The sequence below is a fragment of the Rattus norvegicus genome, chromosome 16 (assembly GCF_021556685.1).
Source record: "Rattus norvegicus strain SHRSP/BbbUtx chromosome 16, alternate assembly SHRSP_T2T, whole genome shotgun sequence".
In the NCBI taxonomy this organism is placed as follows: domain Eukaryota; kingdom Metazoa; phylum Chordata; class Mammalia; order Rodentia; family Muridae; genus Rattus; species Rattus norvegicus.
In genome coordinates this window covers 76,062,501-76,076,048 of record NC_141549.1, presented here as the reverse complement: position 1 = coordinate 76,076,048, position 13,548 = coordinate 76,062,501, and the positions used below count along the sequence as shown (strand labels likewise).

The window sequence follows — 13,548 nt, the reverse complement described above, 5'->3', positions numbered from 1 at the left end:
CATTTTGCCGACCTCTCCAGACCTATCCGTTCTAAACACCATGCTGGGAAATACAAAAGCAACCCAATGTGTCTTCAAGAAGCTCCCCCAAGTCAGAAACTCTCTGCCGCGTCCCCACACCATCAGCTACTAGACTCCAGGGCTTTAGGATACTGTTAATGTGCTATTGTGCTGAAATGGATTCAGTAAGGAAGTTGACATTTTTGATTTAATAATTAGATTCTGTAGTTCCCAGAGGGAAAAGAGCCATATAATTCCAAAGTAGTTAGGATTTCAACTAAGTATTAATAAAGCCCACAGTTCTTACTGAGAATGCCATGTCTCATGTGGGGGAGGTTCCCTCTACCCCTCTGGTTTTCTTCTTTATGCCCACTTCTTACCCCTGTAGTTTGTGCTACAAGAAAGTACCTGATAACCCTGCCTGTGTCTTGGTTTGACTGCAGAGCACAAGAATTCTTGTGGAAAGTGGCAGGTCAGAATTTTTTTTTTTTTAGATTTGTTGATGTTCTTAAAAGTTCCCAGTTTTAAGCATAAATATTTATGCCTATTGCCAAACTGAGCCTCCATTTTTTTACGAGGAGTTCTTTGATTAGTGTGAGCTCTAAGGAGGACTCACCCGAAGCAGTTACTGTTTATTATGAAAAGATTGATGGAGACCTCTGGAGGGAGTTACTGCCTGAAGCCGGATTTCATATTTTGATTCTATGCATAAAAGAGCAGAATGGATCAGGCCTGGATAAGCATCCTGACAACTTCTATACTGGCTGTGATAACTTACAGCCTCTGGGTTTGGGGAGGGGGATGAGCTTTCAGAAATGGGAAGGCAGTGCAAGCTCAGCTCTTTTTAACGGAGCAGCTTGGTTTTCATTCCTAAGATCCACCATTCCTGGGACTCAGTCAAGTTTCAAAGAAGTGAGACACAACAGGGAGCTGGGAGGTTTTGGTGTTGTTTGGTGTGGTTCAGTTTGTCCGTTTATTGAGTAGAGGGTAGGGTGGAGTTCTGGTTTGAAACATCTCTGGGCCCTGTGCTTAGCTTACTGAACATCACCTATAGAACAGTGGTTCTCAACATGTAGGTTGTGACTGCTTTGGGGGTCAGAGGACCTTTCGTAGGGTCTCAGAGCCGATATCCTGCATATCAGATGTCTACGTTGTGATTCATTACAGTAGTAAAGTTACGGTTATGAAATAGCATGTGATTGGGGGAGGGGGGGTTCACCACCACACGAGGAATTGTAACATTAAAGGGTTGCAGCCAACTGGAGCTTACGAACCACTGCTATAATTACTTTTTCTTGGGCAGCTGTTTGAGGTCTGGCCCCCACTCTGCTCTTGCCTTGGAGCTTGGCTCTTTCCTTACATCCTGGTGCAAGGGCAGGTCTGATGATGCTACTGAATTTCATCATCTGAAGCCAGACTCAAGAAGCAGCTTTCTTTTCCTTATTTATTCTCCCACTTGGCATTGCCTCTGTGGGGTCTTTTTCTCCTGGCCTGGATATTCAATTTCAAGAAGTCCTTTGCTCCTCCACAGACGTGGGAAATTCCCAGTCGCGTTTCCAAGGCAGAGCTGAAGTGCCTACTGCTCGTCATGAAGAAGCGTGTAGTAGGGTCCTTTTTTTCCCTGCTGGGGCTTCGCGGTTGTCTCCTGGGACTTTGTCTATTCTTTCTTTTCCTCATTATGTTTCCCTGCTTCCTTTAAGGCTGAGGATGCAGTGTGGAAGTGTTGGAAGCAATGGGGAATGACAGGCGACTTCACAGAGACTATGCAAGCTAGCACAGATTCACCCCTCCTTACAAGGGTCTCAAACTGACTAGCATGCACTCCTGCCCTATAGGATTCAGCATTAGCTTCACTCTCCGCCCCCTCTCTTGGGGATATAGCAGCAGGAGGAAAGTGGACCACTGTGGACCTCTACTGTGCCAGAGGTTTAATGCGATGTAGATAAGACTGCTTGGTAATGCAAATTCACCTTTGGATAAATTCCTGCTCTGAAACACTCGAGATTTTGCTCAACTCCTTAAAAGGAAAGCATGACTTTTCTACTTTGGAATTCCTAATGCCTAGCCCAAAGCTGATGTGGTATTAAGGAGGCAAGCAAATAAACAGAAGAATACATAGATATTCTTAACTCTGATGGGAGGTCAGACTGCCCAAGAATTGATTGTTTTTTTTTTCCTATTGGTTACTTGATTTTATTAAACAGTCCTGGTATCAAGTGTAAGTTAGTGATATCTAGTGTTATACTTCAGTTCTGTTTTGGAATGGAGATGGCAAAGGAATGGGACAGGTTTTATTTTTTAATGTTTTTCATTTTACTGTACAGAATAAAATGATGTCTTTAGTACTTGCGTGAAGTGGGAGGAGGGCAGGGAGAGGAACAGCATACTCCTTAGCCTGAGTTAGAAAATCCCCAAAACATTTATCTTGATAGTTCAGAGTTGCTTCAGCCATCTATGAATAGGACAGTCTGAGTCCAAACACCTGCATATTCCCGCTTCTGCTGAGTCTGGTGGCTTGGGCTCTGGGACGAGGGGCAAGAGTGGCCTTGGAGTGGGGGTGGGGGGGCAGGAGTCTTCTCCGATACAGCTTGCCTCTGTAGAAATTCTAAAATTCACTCATCATCAGGAGCAATGGCAAGATGCAGCTAACGAAGCCTGTCTGTCACCCACAGGTCTGAGACGCACTTACAGATGTACCACCTGCAGTGTCTCGCTCAACTCAATAGAACAGTATCATGCACACCTGCAAGGATCAAAACATCAGACCAAGTAGGTACTCTGTTCCTGTCCTTCCCTGTTCACACTCCTTCCCTGTTCACACTCCTTCCCTGTTCACACTCCTTCCCTGTTCACACTCCTTCCCTGTTCACACTCCTTCCCTGTTCACACTCCTTCCCTGTTCACACTCCTTCCCTGTTTCCTCTCCTTCCCTGTTCACACTCTTTCCCTGTTCACACTCTTTCCCTGTTCACACTCTTTCCCTGTTCACACTCTTTCCCTGTTTCCTCTCCTTCCCTGTTTCCTCTCCTTCCCTGTTCACACTCCTTCCCTGTTCACACTCCTTCCCTGTTCACACTCCTTCCCTGTTCCCACTCCTTCCCTGTTCACACTCCTTCCCTGTTTCCTCTCCTTCCCTGTTTCCTCTCCTTCCCTGTTTCTTTTCCTTCCCTGTTCACACTCTTTCCCTGTTCACACTCTTTCCCTGTTCACACTCCTTCCCTGTTTCCTCTCCTTCCCTGTTTCCTCTCCTTCCCTGTTCACACTCCTTCCCTGTTTCTTTTCCTTCCCTGTTCACACTCTTTCCCTGTTCACTCTCCTTCCCTGTTTCCTCTCCTTCCCTGTTCACACTCCTTCCCTGTTTCTTTTCCTTCCCTGTTCACACTCTTTCCCTGTTCACTCTCCTTCCCTGTTTCCTCTCCTTCCCTGTTCACACTCTTTCCCTGGCCCTACTCCTTCCCTGTTCACACTCCTTCCCTGTTCACACTCCTTCCCTGTTCACACTTATCCATGTTATCACTCCTTCTCTGTTTCTGCCCCTTCTCTGTTTGTTTCTTCTATTTCTGTTCCCACTCTTTCTCTGTTCCCACTCTTGGGTCCTCCTTGTGAACTTGTTTTTGCAAGATCATTAAACCCAGACATGTTATTTATCTCCAGAAAGTCAGACTGATGTACATTTTATCTTCTTATCTCCAAAGTCTCCTTGACATTTATGCAGCTTGAGTCTTCCAAATGTGCCTAGCATTACTGGAAGAGCAGCTGTTTCTCCTACTTCAGCACAAGTAATGGAATTTTTTTCAAAAGTAATTCAGCATGCTTTGTGACCTTGAGGAAACTTTTTAGGACTCTGTTTTGTTTTTGAGTAACTTGATATGATCCCTGTTTTTGTTGGCTTTACTAAAAGCTTCTGTGTCCTGCAGTCAATCTCTGCAAATATCTCCTATCGTGTTCCCGTTCTGGGTATATGTTCTCAACTATTATGAAAATGTAACTTACCCCTGGTATATTTAATTCATATTTAAGTCATACGTGTGTGACATATGTGTATCTATTTGTGTACATACGTGTGCATACATACATACATATGAATATACATATAATATCTAGGTCAGGTGCAAATTTAATACATATTAAATCTTGGCAATATGTCTGTGTGTATATATATATGTATATGTATATATGTATGTACACACACATGTACACATGCTCATATCACGTGAGCACATGCTCTCTCTCTCTCTCTCTCACACACACACACACACACACACACACACACACACACACACACACGTATTGCCAATTAAGTAAATCCCTGCTCTGATTTCTTTTTCTCCGAAGATTCTCAGATTTTTAACTGGAACAGGCCGCAGGCATGATCTCGCCTAGGTTACTACTGTATGCTCTCGGAGTCAGCAGCACTGTGGCCAGCGATGCAAAGGCAGCTGCTGAGGCTGTTAAGAGAATACTCATAAAGTAGGGTATAGGGCATAAGGTACAAAGAATGTCTCAAAAAGATGGAATCCAACTAGAAGCAATTGTTTTCATTTCTAAAAAATTCATGAAGAGAATCATTTAACAGACCTGACTGTATTAAACTCCTGTGAATAATTAATGTCTTCCAGCAAACTTTTATTGAGTGCCACTCTCATCCCTGTAACTTGGGGGCAGGGGGTTGAGTAGATGTAGATCTTTCTCTTATGGAACCCCAACTAGCTGAGGAGATGTTCTCTCACAGTGTACACTGCACCAACCAGAGCCATGAGAACAGGGGAGAGGACAAGTGAGGCCAGTTTTGCTGGGACATTGGTACAGATCTCACACACACACACACACACACACACACACACACACACACACACACACACACACACACACACCAGGAAGAGTTCATTACGGTGTTTAGCATGGATCTCCATACCTGTCAAGAGGTGGGTGTCCTTGCCAATTTTTTGTTTACATGACACAAGCCAGAGTTATCTGAGTCAAGGAAGCTACAACTGAGAGCATGCCTCAATCAGATTAGCTTTCAGGTAGGCGTGTGGGCATGTTTTCTTAATTAATAATTGATGTGAGAGAAACCAGCTCACTGGATGGTTTCAGCCCTGGGCAGGTGGTCCTAGATGGTATAAGAAAGCAGGTTGTGCAAGCCATGAACAGCAAGCCAGTAACTAGCAATCCTCCATGGTCTCTGCTTCAGTTCTTCTCCCCAAGTTCCTGCCCTGCTTGGATTGTTGCCTTGACATCTCTCAGTGATGGGCTATTAGCTAGAAGCTTAAGTGAGGTAAACTCTTTCCTTACAGGTTGCTTCTGGTCATGTTGTTTGTTTTAGAAACCCCAAGACAGGCTTTGGTAGAACGAGTAGGTTATGTTAAAACATGAGTAATAATTTCCCAGGCTATAATGTGAATAGGAACATCCTAGACAGTGACATGTAAGTTATAGGAGGTCAGCCTCAGGGGAGGAAGTTTAGAGCAAGAATCAGCTGGAGTCTGTTTTCTCTTCCTTCCACTGTGTTGAGAGTCCAAGCTTCCTTTGCTGCAGTCTTCTCCAGAGAGGGTCTACATCAAAAGAAACCCTAAAAAGTTAACAGAGAAAATTTCTCAACTCTGTGGAATACCCTGCAGCTTCTGAATTGATTGATAACATTGACTATTTCATACGCTCCCAAGTAATCTCTTTTCCTCATCTCCCTAATTAATAATGGATAAGAGGCACTCTATATATTTTAGTTAATCAGTGTCCAGTGGGCAGGATGACATGAAAGTATCTGCACTTGTGTATTTATAATCTTTTAAGAGGGTGCATTAATTCTTCTTAATAAATAAAAAAGGAACAGTAGTGACTTTAAGCGGCATATGTTCCCACGAACAACTATTCAGACATTGTCTCCAGCTCCACAGACATCTCTCCATCTGTGCCCATAAAATTTCATTATTATCCTCCAGGGAAAGTGGACCTTGGAGAGGTTCAGTTGCTAGCACCTAACAGAACAAGGACTGGTACCAGCAGGGTCTGCCTTTACGTTTAACGACTGCTCAACACTCAGTTCACAAACATTCACCTTCAACCGAGACATGCTGGTAAAGAGAGCTGTGGTGCACTTTTAAAATGGAAGTCCCACTTTGCCCATGTGATTCAATAGATACGTATAGTGTAAGAACCTTCTAGTCACATACATCTGGCTTCTATCGCACAAGCAAAGCTCTGCTCCTCTCTTGAGCGAAATGAGGGGTAATGAGCCAAGGAATTTCATTGGTCCTCTTCTGGGTGTCTGTTCTCTTTCCCCTTACACTTAATCCTTTCTCCACATGCTTGTGTGTGTGTGTGTGTGTGTGTGTGTGTGTGTGTGTGTGTGTCTGCATACACATCCTTTTTATACATGTATAGGTGCTTCTGTGGTGTGTCTGTGTATTTGTATCTGTGTGTGGGCATCTTTGTGTACATGTTTCTGTGTGTAGGGAGCATCCTGTATATGCATGTTTCTTTGTGTGTGTGTGTGTGTGTGTGTGTGTGTGTGTGTGAGTGTGTCTTTGTGCATCCTTTGTAAACACGTTTCTCTGTCTCTGTTTCTCTCTGTGTGTGCTCTGTGTGTATGTGTGTGCACACATGTGCATATAAATAGACAATTAGGTAGGTGCCCACAGAAGTCAGTTGGGAATGTCAGATCCCTGGAGCTGTAAGTACAGCCGGTTGTGAGCTGCCAGATGTAGGTGCTAGAACTGAACTCAGGTCCTGTGGAAGAGCAGTAAGTGCTCTTAACTGCTTAGTCATCTCTCTAAACCCATGTTCCATTTTAACACCCTCATCTGCTTTCTGTTTCTCCTTTCCTGCCTGTCTTGTTCTACATATCAAACTCAGGGTCTCACACAAACAGAAAAATGCTTCAACCAATCTATATCCATGTATCCTTATTTTCTTCACAAGCTATAGAATTTCCTAATTTTTAATAAAGTCCAGCTTATTATAGCTTAAGTTATATGAGCATGATTTGAGATTTGTGCATTCATCCCAAGGTTATCAAGATAAATTTCCATGTTACTATGTGCATGTTACATTGTCTGCCTTTTAGGAATGTAGGGGTCAATTTTTTGGCATATTCTGATGGAGGAGTCAATCTTCAAATGTTTCCTATATGAATACTAGCAGATCCACTATCATTCATTTCAAAGAGAATCTCAATTGTCCTGTTTGTAAGCCAGGTGGTTACAGGCTTATCTATATGTTATAAACCAAGTGGTTTTTCAGGTGTGTCTGTATGTTGTAAACCAGGTGGTTTTTCAAGCATGTATGTATGTTGTAAACCAAGTAGTTTTCAGGGATGTCTGTATGTTACAAACCAGGTGGTTTTCAGGTGTGTCTGTATGTTACAAACCAGGTGGTTTTCAGGTGTGTCTGTATGTTACAAACCAGGTGGTTTTCAGGTGTGTCTGTATGTTACAAACCAGGTGGTTTTCAGGTGTGTCTGTATGTTACGAACCAGGTGGTTTTCAGGTGTGTCTGTATGTTGTGAACCAGGTGGTTTTCAGGTGTGTCTATATGTTGTGAACCAGGTGGTTTTCAGGTGTGTCTGTATGTTGTGAACCAGGTGGTTTTCAGGTGTGTCTGTATGTTGTGAACCAGGTGGTTTTCAGGCGTGCCTGTGTCCTGCCTGGACTCTGGACTCCCTGCCCTAGTGCACATCTTTCCTTCCCCATTGTACAGTGTCTCCTATAGCTTTATGGTAAGTCTCGGTAGCTAATCGAGTAAATTATCTGCTTTTACATTTTATTTCAAAACCATTTTCATTATTCTTGATCCTTTGTGTTTCTACATAAACTTGTAGAATCAAATTGAAGATTTTCCTGGAAACATTTGATATCTGCCAACTCTGTGTACAGCATCCTTCGACAGATCCTCTGACACTTTCTGTGGGGTTTCACAGGTTTATCTGCGGGAATCTCGCACATGTCTGTTTAAGTTTCTTCCTAAGGACTTGCTGTTTGGAGAGTATTAGATCAAACACAAAGGCAAATGACTTTGTGCCATATTAAGAGACTGGAATAGAAACGAGATCATTTAAAAAAAAATAAAAGACGCAGTTATAAGCAGTAATGTTCCTGAGCCTGTATCCAATTGCTTTGTTAAATTTACTTAACAGTCCAATTCCATCAGCAAATAATCGGGGATTTTCTGTGTGAGAACCACATCGTCAGCAAACAGTGGGAGTTCATCTGCCCCTCTCACCTTTGGCTCCCTGCCTGGTCACAGTGGAGGTCTCTGCAATGCAGGTGCAGGTAGCTGCACGGTTGCTCCATTGTCATCTCAGGGACCTTCAGGTAACTGTGGAAGTGCGCGTGAGACACTTTCTTGTCTCTAACATTCTTCTTACGATTGGACGGTGAATTTCATCAAGTGTTTCTACTTTCCTGGTGCACTAGTGTGATTATATTATCTTCATTTTCACTTATAAACTATTAGATGGCGGCCAATGACTGCCAAGTATCAACCCAACATTTCACTGAGACCTCATTTTCCTTGGAATATTTTATTTGTATGTATTCATGGAATGAATGTCTAAAAACATTTTAATATTTCTCCCTCACCCTTCCTGCCCTGTGTGTGTGTGTGTATGTGTGGTGTGTGTGTGTATGTGGTGTGTGTGTATGTGTGGTATGTGTGTGTATGTGTGTGTGTGGTGTGTGTGTATGTGTGTATGTGTGGTGTGTGTATGTGGTGTGTGTATGTTGTGTGTGTATGTGTGATGTGTGTGTATGTAGTATGTGTGTATGTGTGTTGTGTGTATATGTGTGTGTGTTGTGTGTGTGTGGTGTGTTGTGTGTGTATGTGTGTGTGTATGTAGTATGTGTGTATGTGTGTTGTGTGTGTATATGTGTGTGTGTTGTGTGTGTGTGGTGTGGTGTGTGTGTATGTGTGTGTGTGGTGTCGGGTGTGTGTGTGTGTATGTGTGTGTGTGGTGTCGGGTGTGTGTGTGTGTGTGTGTATGTGTGTGTGCGTGTGTGATCTCTTTATGAATCTTTTTAATGACATACATTTGGACCTTAATTTTTCTTGCATGGTCTTAGTTCCAGTATAAGGTGTGTTCAAACTTTTTCCTTCTACTTTTGACCCTTGAATATGTGAGTGGCAAGCGAGTCTCCTTTAGGAATAACTCATCAGTGAACTCATCTGCTTCTAGAGCTTCGTACTTTGAGAAGATCCATTTTTCGAAGAATTTATTCATCTCAGCTATTTTATAAAAATACACTGCTGTACAGTGGCTTAGAAGAGTGTCTAACTTTATCCACCCTGCTGTCACATATTTCTTACTCCTTTTTAATATCTTTATTAGCACACATTAATTCTATGTAATGATTACACACACACACACACACACACACACACACACACACACACACACACACACATTCCATAAAAGAAATGCCTCCAGCGATCCCGCACATTTGAGTAAATGGTACTCAGTTAATGGCACTGTTTGGGGAGGTTGGGTGATTCAGTCTTGCTGGAGAAGAACATGCTTGGAGGTGGGCTTTGAGAGTAAAGGCGTTATCTACTTGCAGTCAACCCTCTGCTCCGTGCTTGTGTTGAAGGACTGAGCTCTCAACCTTCTGCTTCTGCTGCTGCTCAAGATCATGGGTGTTGTCCCAAACAGTATGGACTCTAACTCTGTGTAACCAGAACCCAAACCAAGCTCTCTCTTATAAAAGTTTCCCTGGTCATGGTGTTTTATCGTAGTCATGGGAAAGCACCTAATGCAATAGGTTCCATTATAAAATTTTCAACCACATCTTTGAAGCCCTGTAGTTGAATTGCCTCCGGTAAGAGATAAACAACATCCTTCCACATGTTGCTGTCCAGTTTTTTCAGCATCCTTTGTTGAAGATGCTGCCTTTGTGAATGGTGGAGAGACACAGTCCTCATCGCTTTTGACAGTCGGTGACTATGGCAAGAAGAAGAGTAAGCTTTCTTTGGGAGTTTGCTCAAGATTACTTTGACTATCTAGGGTCTTTCTTGTTTCCATGAGAATTTTAGCCTTTACTTCTATATTTGTATGAAGTATGATGTTGGATTTTGGTTGGAGAATGCACTGAATCTATAGATTGATTTTTGGCATGATTTTCCCAGTATTAAGCTTCCAGTCTGTGACCATCAGAGGTCTTTCCATATCCTTATGTCTTCCTCATGGCCCTTGCCAATGTTGTCAGTGTTTCATGGTAGAGATCTCTCACTTGTTTGGTTATGTTTATTCCAATTTTTATTTGTTCGTGTTTGGTTGTTGTTGATCCAACTCTTAATGGAATTGTTTTCTTGATTCTTATTCAGTGTGCCTGGTATTGATATAGAGAGAACCTGCTGACTTTCATGAGTTAACTTTGTATCCTGAAGCTTTGGTGAAATTGTCTATCAGCTCTATGAGTTTCCTGGTGGAGTATTTAGGGTCTCTCTTGTAAAGATGCACATCGTATGCTTCCAGTTTGGATATGCTTTATTTTCCTGTCTTATCTTCCTGCTTTAGCTAAGATGTCAAACATTATATACCAAACAGGAGTAGAGAGAAAAGGCTTTCTTGTCATCGTCCTGCTCCTAGAGAAAATGCATTAGAAATTGTTCAATTATCATTATGTTGCTTTGATTCATCGTGTGTGTGTGTGTGTGTGTGTGTGGAGAGAGAGAGAGAGAGAGAGAGAGAGAGAGAGAGAGAGAGAGAGAGAGAGAAGAGATTCTATTGTGTTTTCTTCATTCTTAATTTCTTCAAAGTTTTAATCATGAAGACATGTTGAACTTTGTCAAGGGCTTTTTCTGAGTATATTGAAATGATTAAGCGATTTCTGTTCTCAAGTCTATTTATGAGATATACTACTTACTGATTTACTTATATCGAACCATCCCTGCATTTCTGCAACCACACTACCATCATCAGGATGAATGACCTTTTCTATGTTCTTCAATTCCATTTCTATTTATTACATAGATGTTTATCATGGAGATTTGTCTGTAATTTTCTACTTTTGTTTCTTCTGGTTTGAGTAGCAGAGTAACGATGACTTTCAAATGAGTTCGAAAGTATTTTCTTTTCCACTTTATGGAATAGTTCGAGAAAGAGTCAAGCTATTTCTTCTTTATGGCCTGGCTCAATGGTTCCTCCTGGAACATGACATTATTATTATGTATCTCATTTGTTTTATCTTTGGTTCATATGGGTCTAGAAAAATCACTAAATAATCTTTATATTTTCAGATTTAATGGAACATACATTTTTAAAAAGTATGCCTTCATGATTTTCTGAGTTTCATTTATATCTGTTGTAAATTCTCACTTTTCATCTCTGGTGTTACTAATCTGAGTCTTTTCTCTTTCTTTTGGTTGATTTTGCTGAAGTTACCAATCTTATTTTTTTAAAGAGCAACTTTGTAATTCATTAATTCCTGTAATTTTAAGTTCATTGATTTCTGTCTAATCTTAAGCATCTTCTTAGCTTTATCGCTTTGAAGTCTGGCTTGTTCTTATTTTCCAAGTGACTAAGGTACATCATTTAATTATTTGTTTGAGACCTTTTGGTGCTTAATGTGGGCACTTGTAGCCATGAACTTAGAGTTTCTTTCATTGTATCCCATGTATCTTCATTTTTAAAATTTATTCCCTTTTTTTTTTCGAGATTAGTATAATTCCAAAATCCCCTTTCCTTTACCTTTCTTCAAACCCTCCCATACATCCCTCCTTATTGTCTTTCGGGTTTATGGCCTGTTTTCATTAATTATGGTTGCATACATTTGAGTATACCTATTCATAAACATGTATATTCCTAAATACATAATCACAACCTGCTCAGTGTTATTTGTACGTATGTTTTCAGGGCTGACTATTTGGTATTGAATAATCAGGTGGCCCCTGGAGGAAAGTAGTTCTCTTGCTCTAAGCATCCTTTAGTTGCCTGACCTTCTTTGTATAAGATTGAGGTCCTATGGGCTCTGGACATGTTTACTGGTGTTATACTGGTTCAGCTCATGCCTGATCCTCATGCTGGTGTCATTTATGAATGTAGCTTCTGATCTGACATCATTAGGAGACACGACCTCATAACAAGCACTCTGGTCTTCTGTCTCTTCCGATCTTTCCACCCACCTCTTATGAAATGTTCCCTGAGCTTCAGGTGTGTGCACTGAATTAAGTATGTTAATTTTTAATCCATTCCAGAAGGTTTTGTTTGTTTTCTTGTTTGTTTTATTTAATTCAATTCCTCAGTGGTACATGCATTATTTGGTAATGTGTTGTTTGATTTTCATGGTTTAGAGAATTTCCTGTTCTTTCTCTTGCTGTTTATTTCTAGCTTTATTCCATCCATGATCAGACAGAATATAAGTCATTATTTGAATTTTTCTGTATTGATTGAGACTTGCTTTGTGTCTTAATATATGATTTCTTTTAGAGGAGGTTTGAGGGCTCTTGGGCAGAATGTGTACTCTATGGTATTTGGATGGAATATTTTGTAGGTGCTTGTTAAGTCGTTTTGATTTATGAAGTAATTTAGCTTCTATTACTGTAGTTTTTGTTAGTATGATTGTTTCATTTGTGAGAGTAAGGTAATAAAGTTACCCATTATTACCAGGCAATAGTTAATCTGTAACTCTATATCTAACAATCTTAGCTTGACAAAATTGGATATATCTGAACTTATGCCTACATGTTCAAAATTGTAATAGTCTCATAATGAAGTGATCCTTTAAACAGTATACTATGTCCAAGATTTGAGGTATATCTTGTCAGATTTTTTTTCTTTTCCTTTTTTTTTTTCAGAGCTGGGGACCGAACCCAGGGCCTTGTGCTTGCTAGGCAAGCGCTCTACCACTGAGCTAAATCCCCAACTCCTCTTGTCAGATAGTAATGATATCTGTTTATTTCCTAGTTTGATTCGCCTGAGGTAACCTCGGCAAGCTGTGTTGACTCCTAACACTATGATTCCAGGCCAATGTCAAAGTCTGTGGTATTCTCTTGGCAAGTGTCTTAATTAGATTTTTATTGCTGTGATGAGATGCCATGACTAAAACAATTTATAGAAGCAAGAGTTTATTTGAGTTTACAGTTTCGGAGGGTGATTCCATGACCATCACAGGGGGGACCATAGTAGCAGGCAGGGAGGCATGGTACTGTTTCGGAAGCTGAAAGCTTTCTTACACAAATAGGAGACAGAGGGGGGAAAGTTACCTGGGAACAGTGTGAACTTTGGAAACATCAAAGTCCACTGCCAGGGATATACTTCCTCCAACCAGGCTATAGCTCCTAGTCCTTCCTAAAGAGTTCCACCAACTGGGAACCAAGTAGTCAAATATATGAGCATATGGAGGCCATTTTCATTCAAACTACCACAGTGAGAGTCCATTTTTGCCACTTTAAGTCATCCAGCGTTTGATACTTTTTCAATGGTGGATTTCAAACTAATATAGTACAGGCTCCGCTAGGCTTGTTGTACAGGCAACTTCCAAGCTGCCTTTTGTTAGAGAAATACCTGCTTTGCCTGTGCCGTCTAGGACACTGATGAGAGTGGTGGTGTCGTGA

General features: G+C 41.2%; 2 protein-coding genes across 4 annotated transcripts in view; one reads left to right on the top strand and one right to left on the bottom strand.

Annotated features, from left to right (window-relative positions):
- The window catches only part of Erich1 (glutamate-rich 1), a gene marked incomplete at its 5' end in the record, with an annotated part of 52,793,804 nt that overhangs the window by 7,588,315 nt on the left and 45,191,941 nt on the right, over positions 1–13,548 (bottom strand).
- Positions 1–13,548, top strand: part of Zmat4 (zinc finger, matrin type 4) — a 430,441-nt gene that overhangs the window by 379,791 nt on the left and 37,102 nt on the right. For all 4 annotated transcript variants that reach the window (XM_087589121.1, XM_087589122.1, XM_087589120.1 and 1 more), the window contains 1 exon segment: positions 2,673–2,769. In XM_087589121.1, coding sequence (XP_087445247.1) covers positions 2,673–2,769 — 97 coding nt within the window.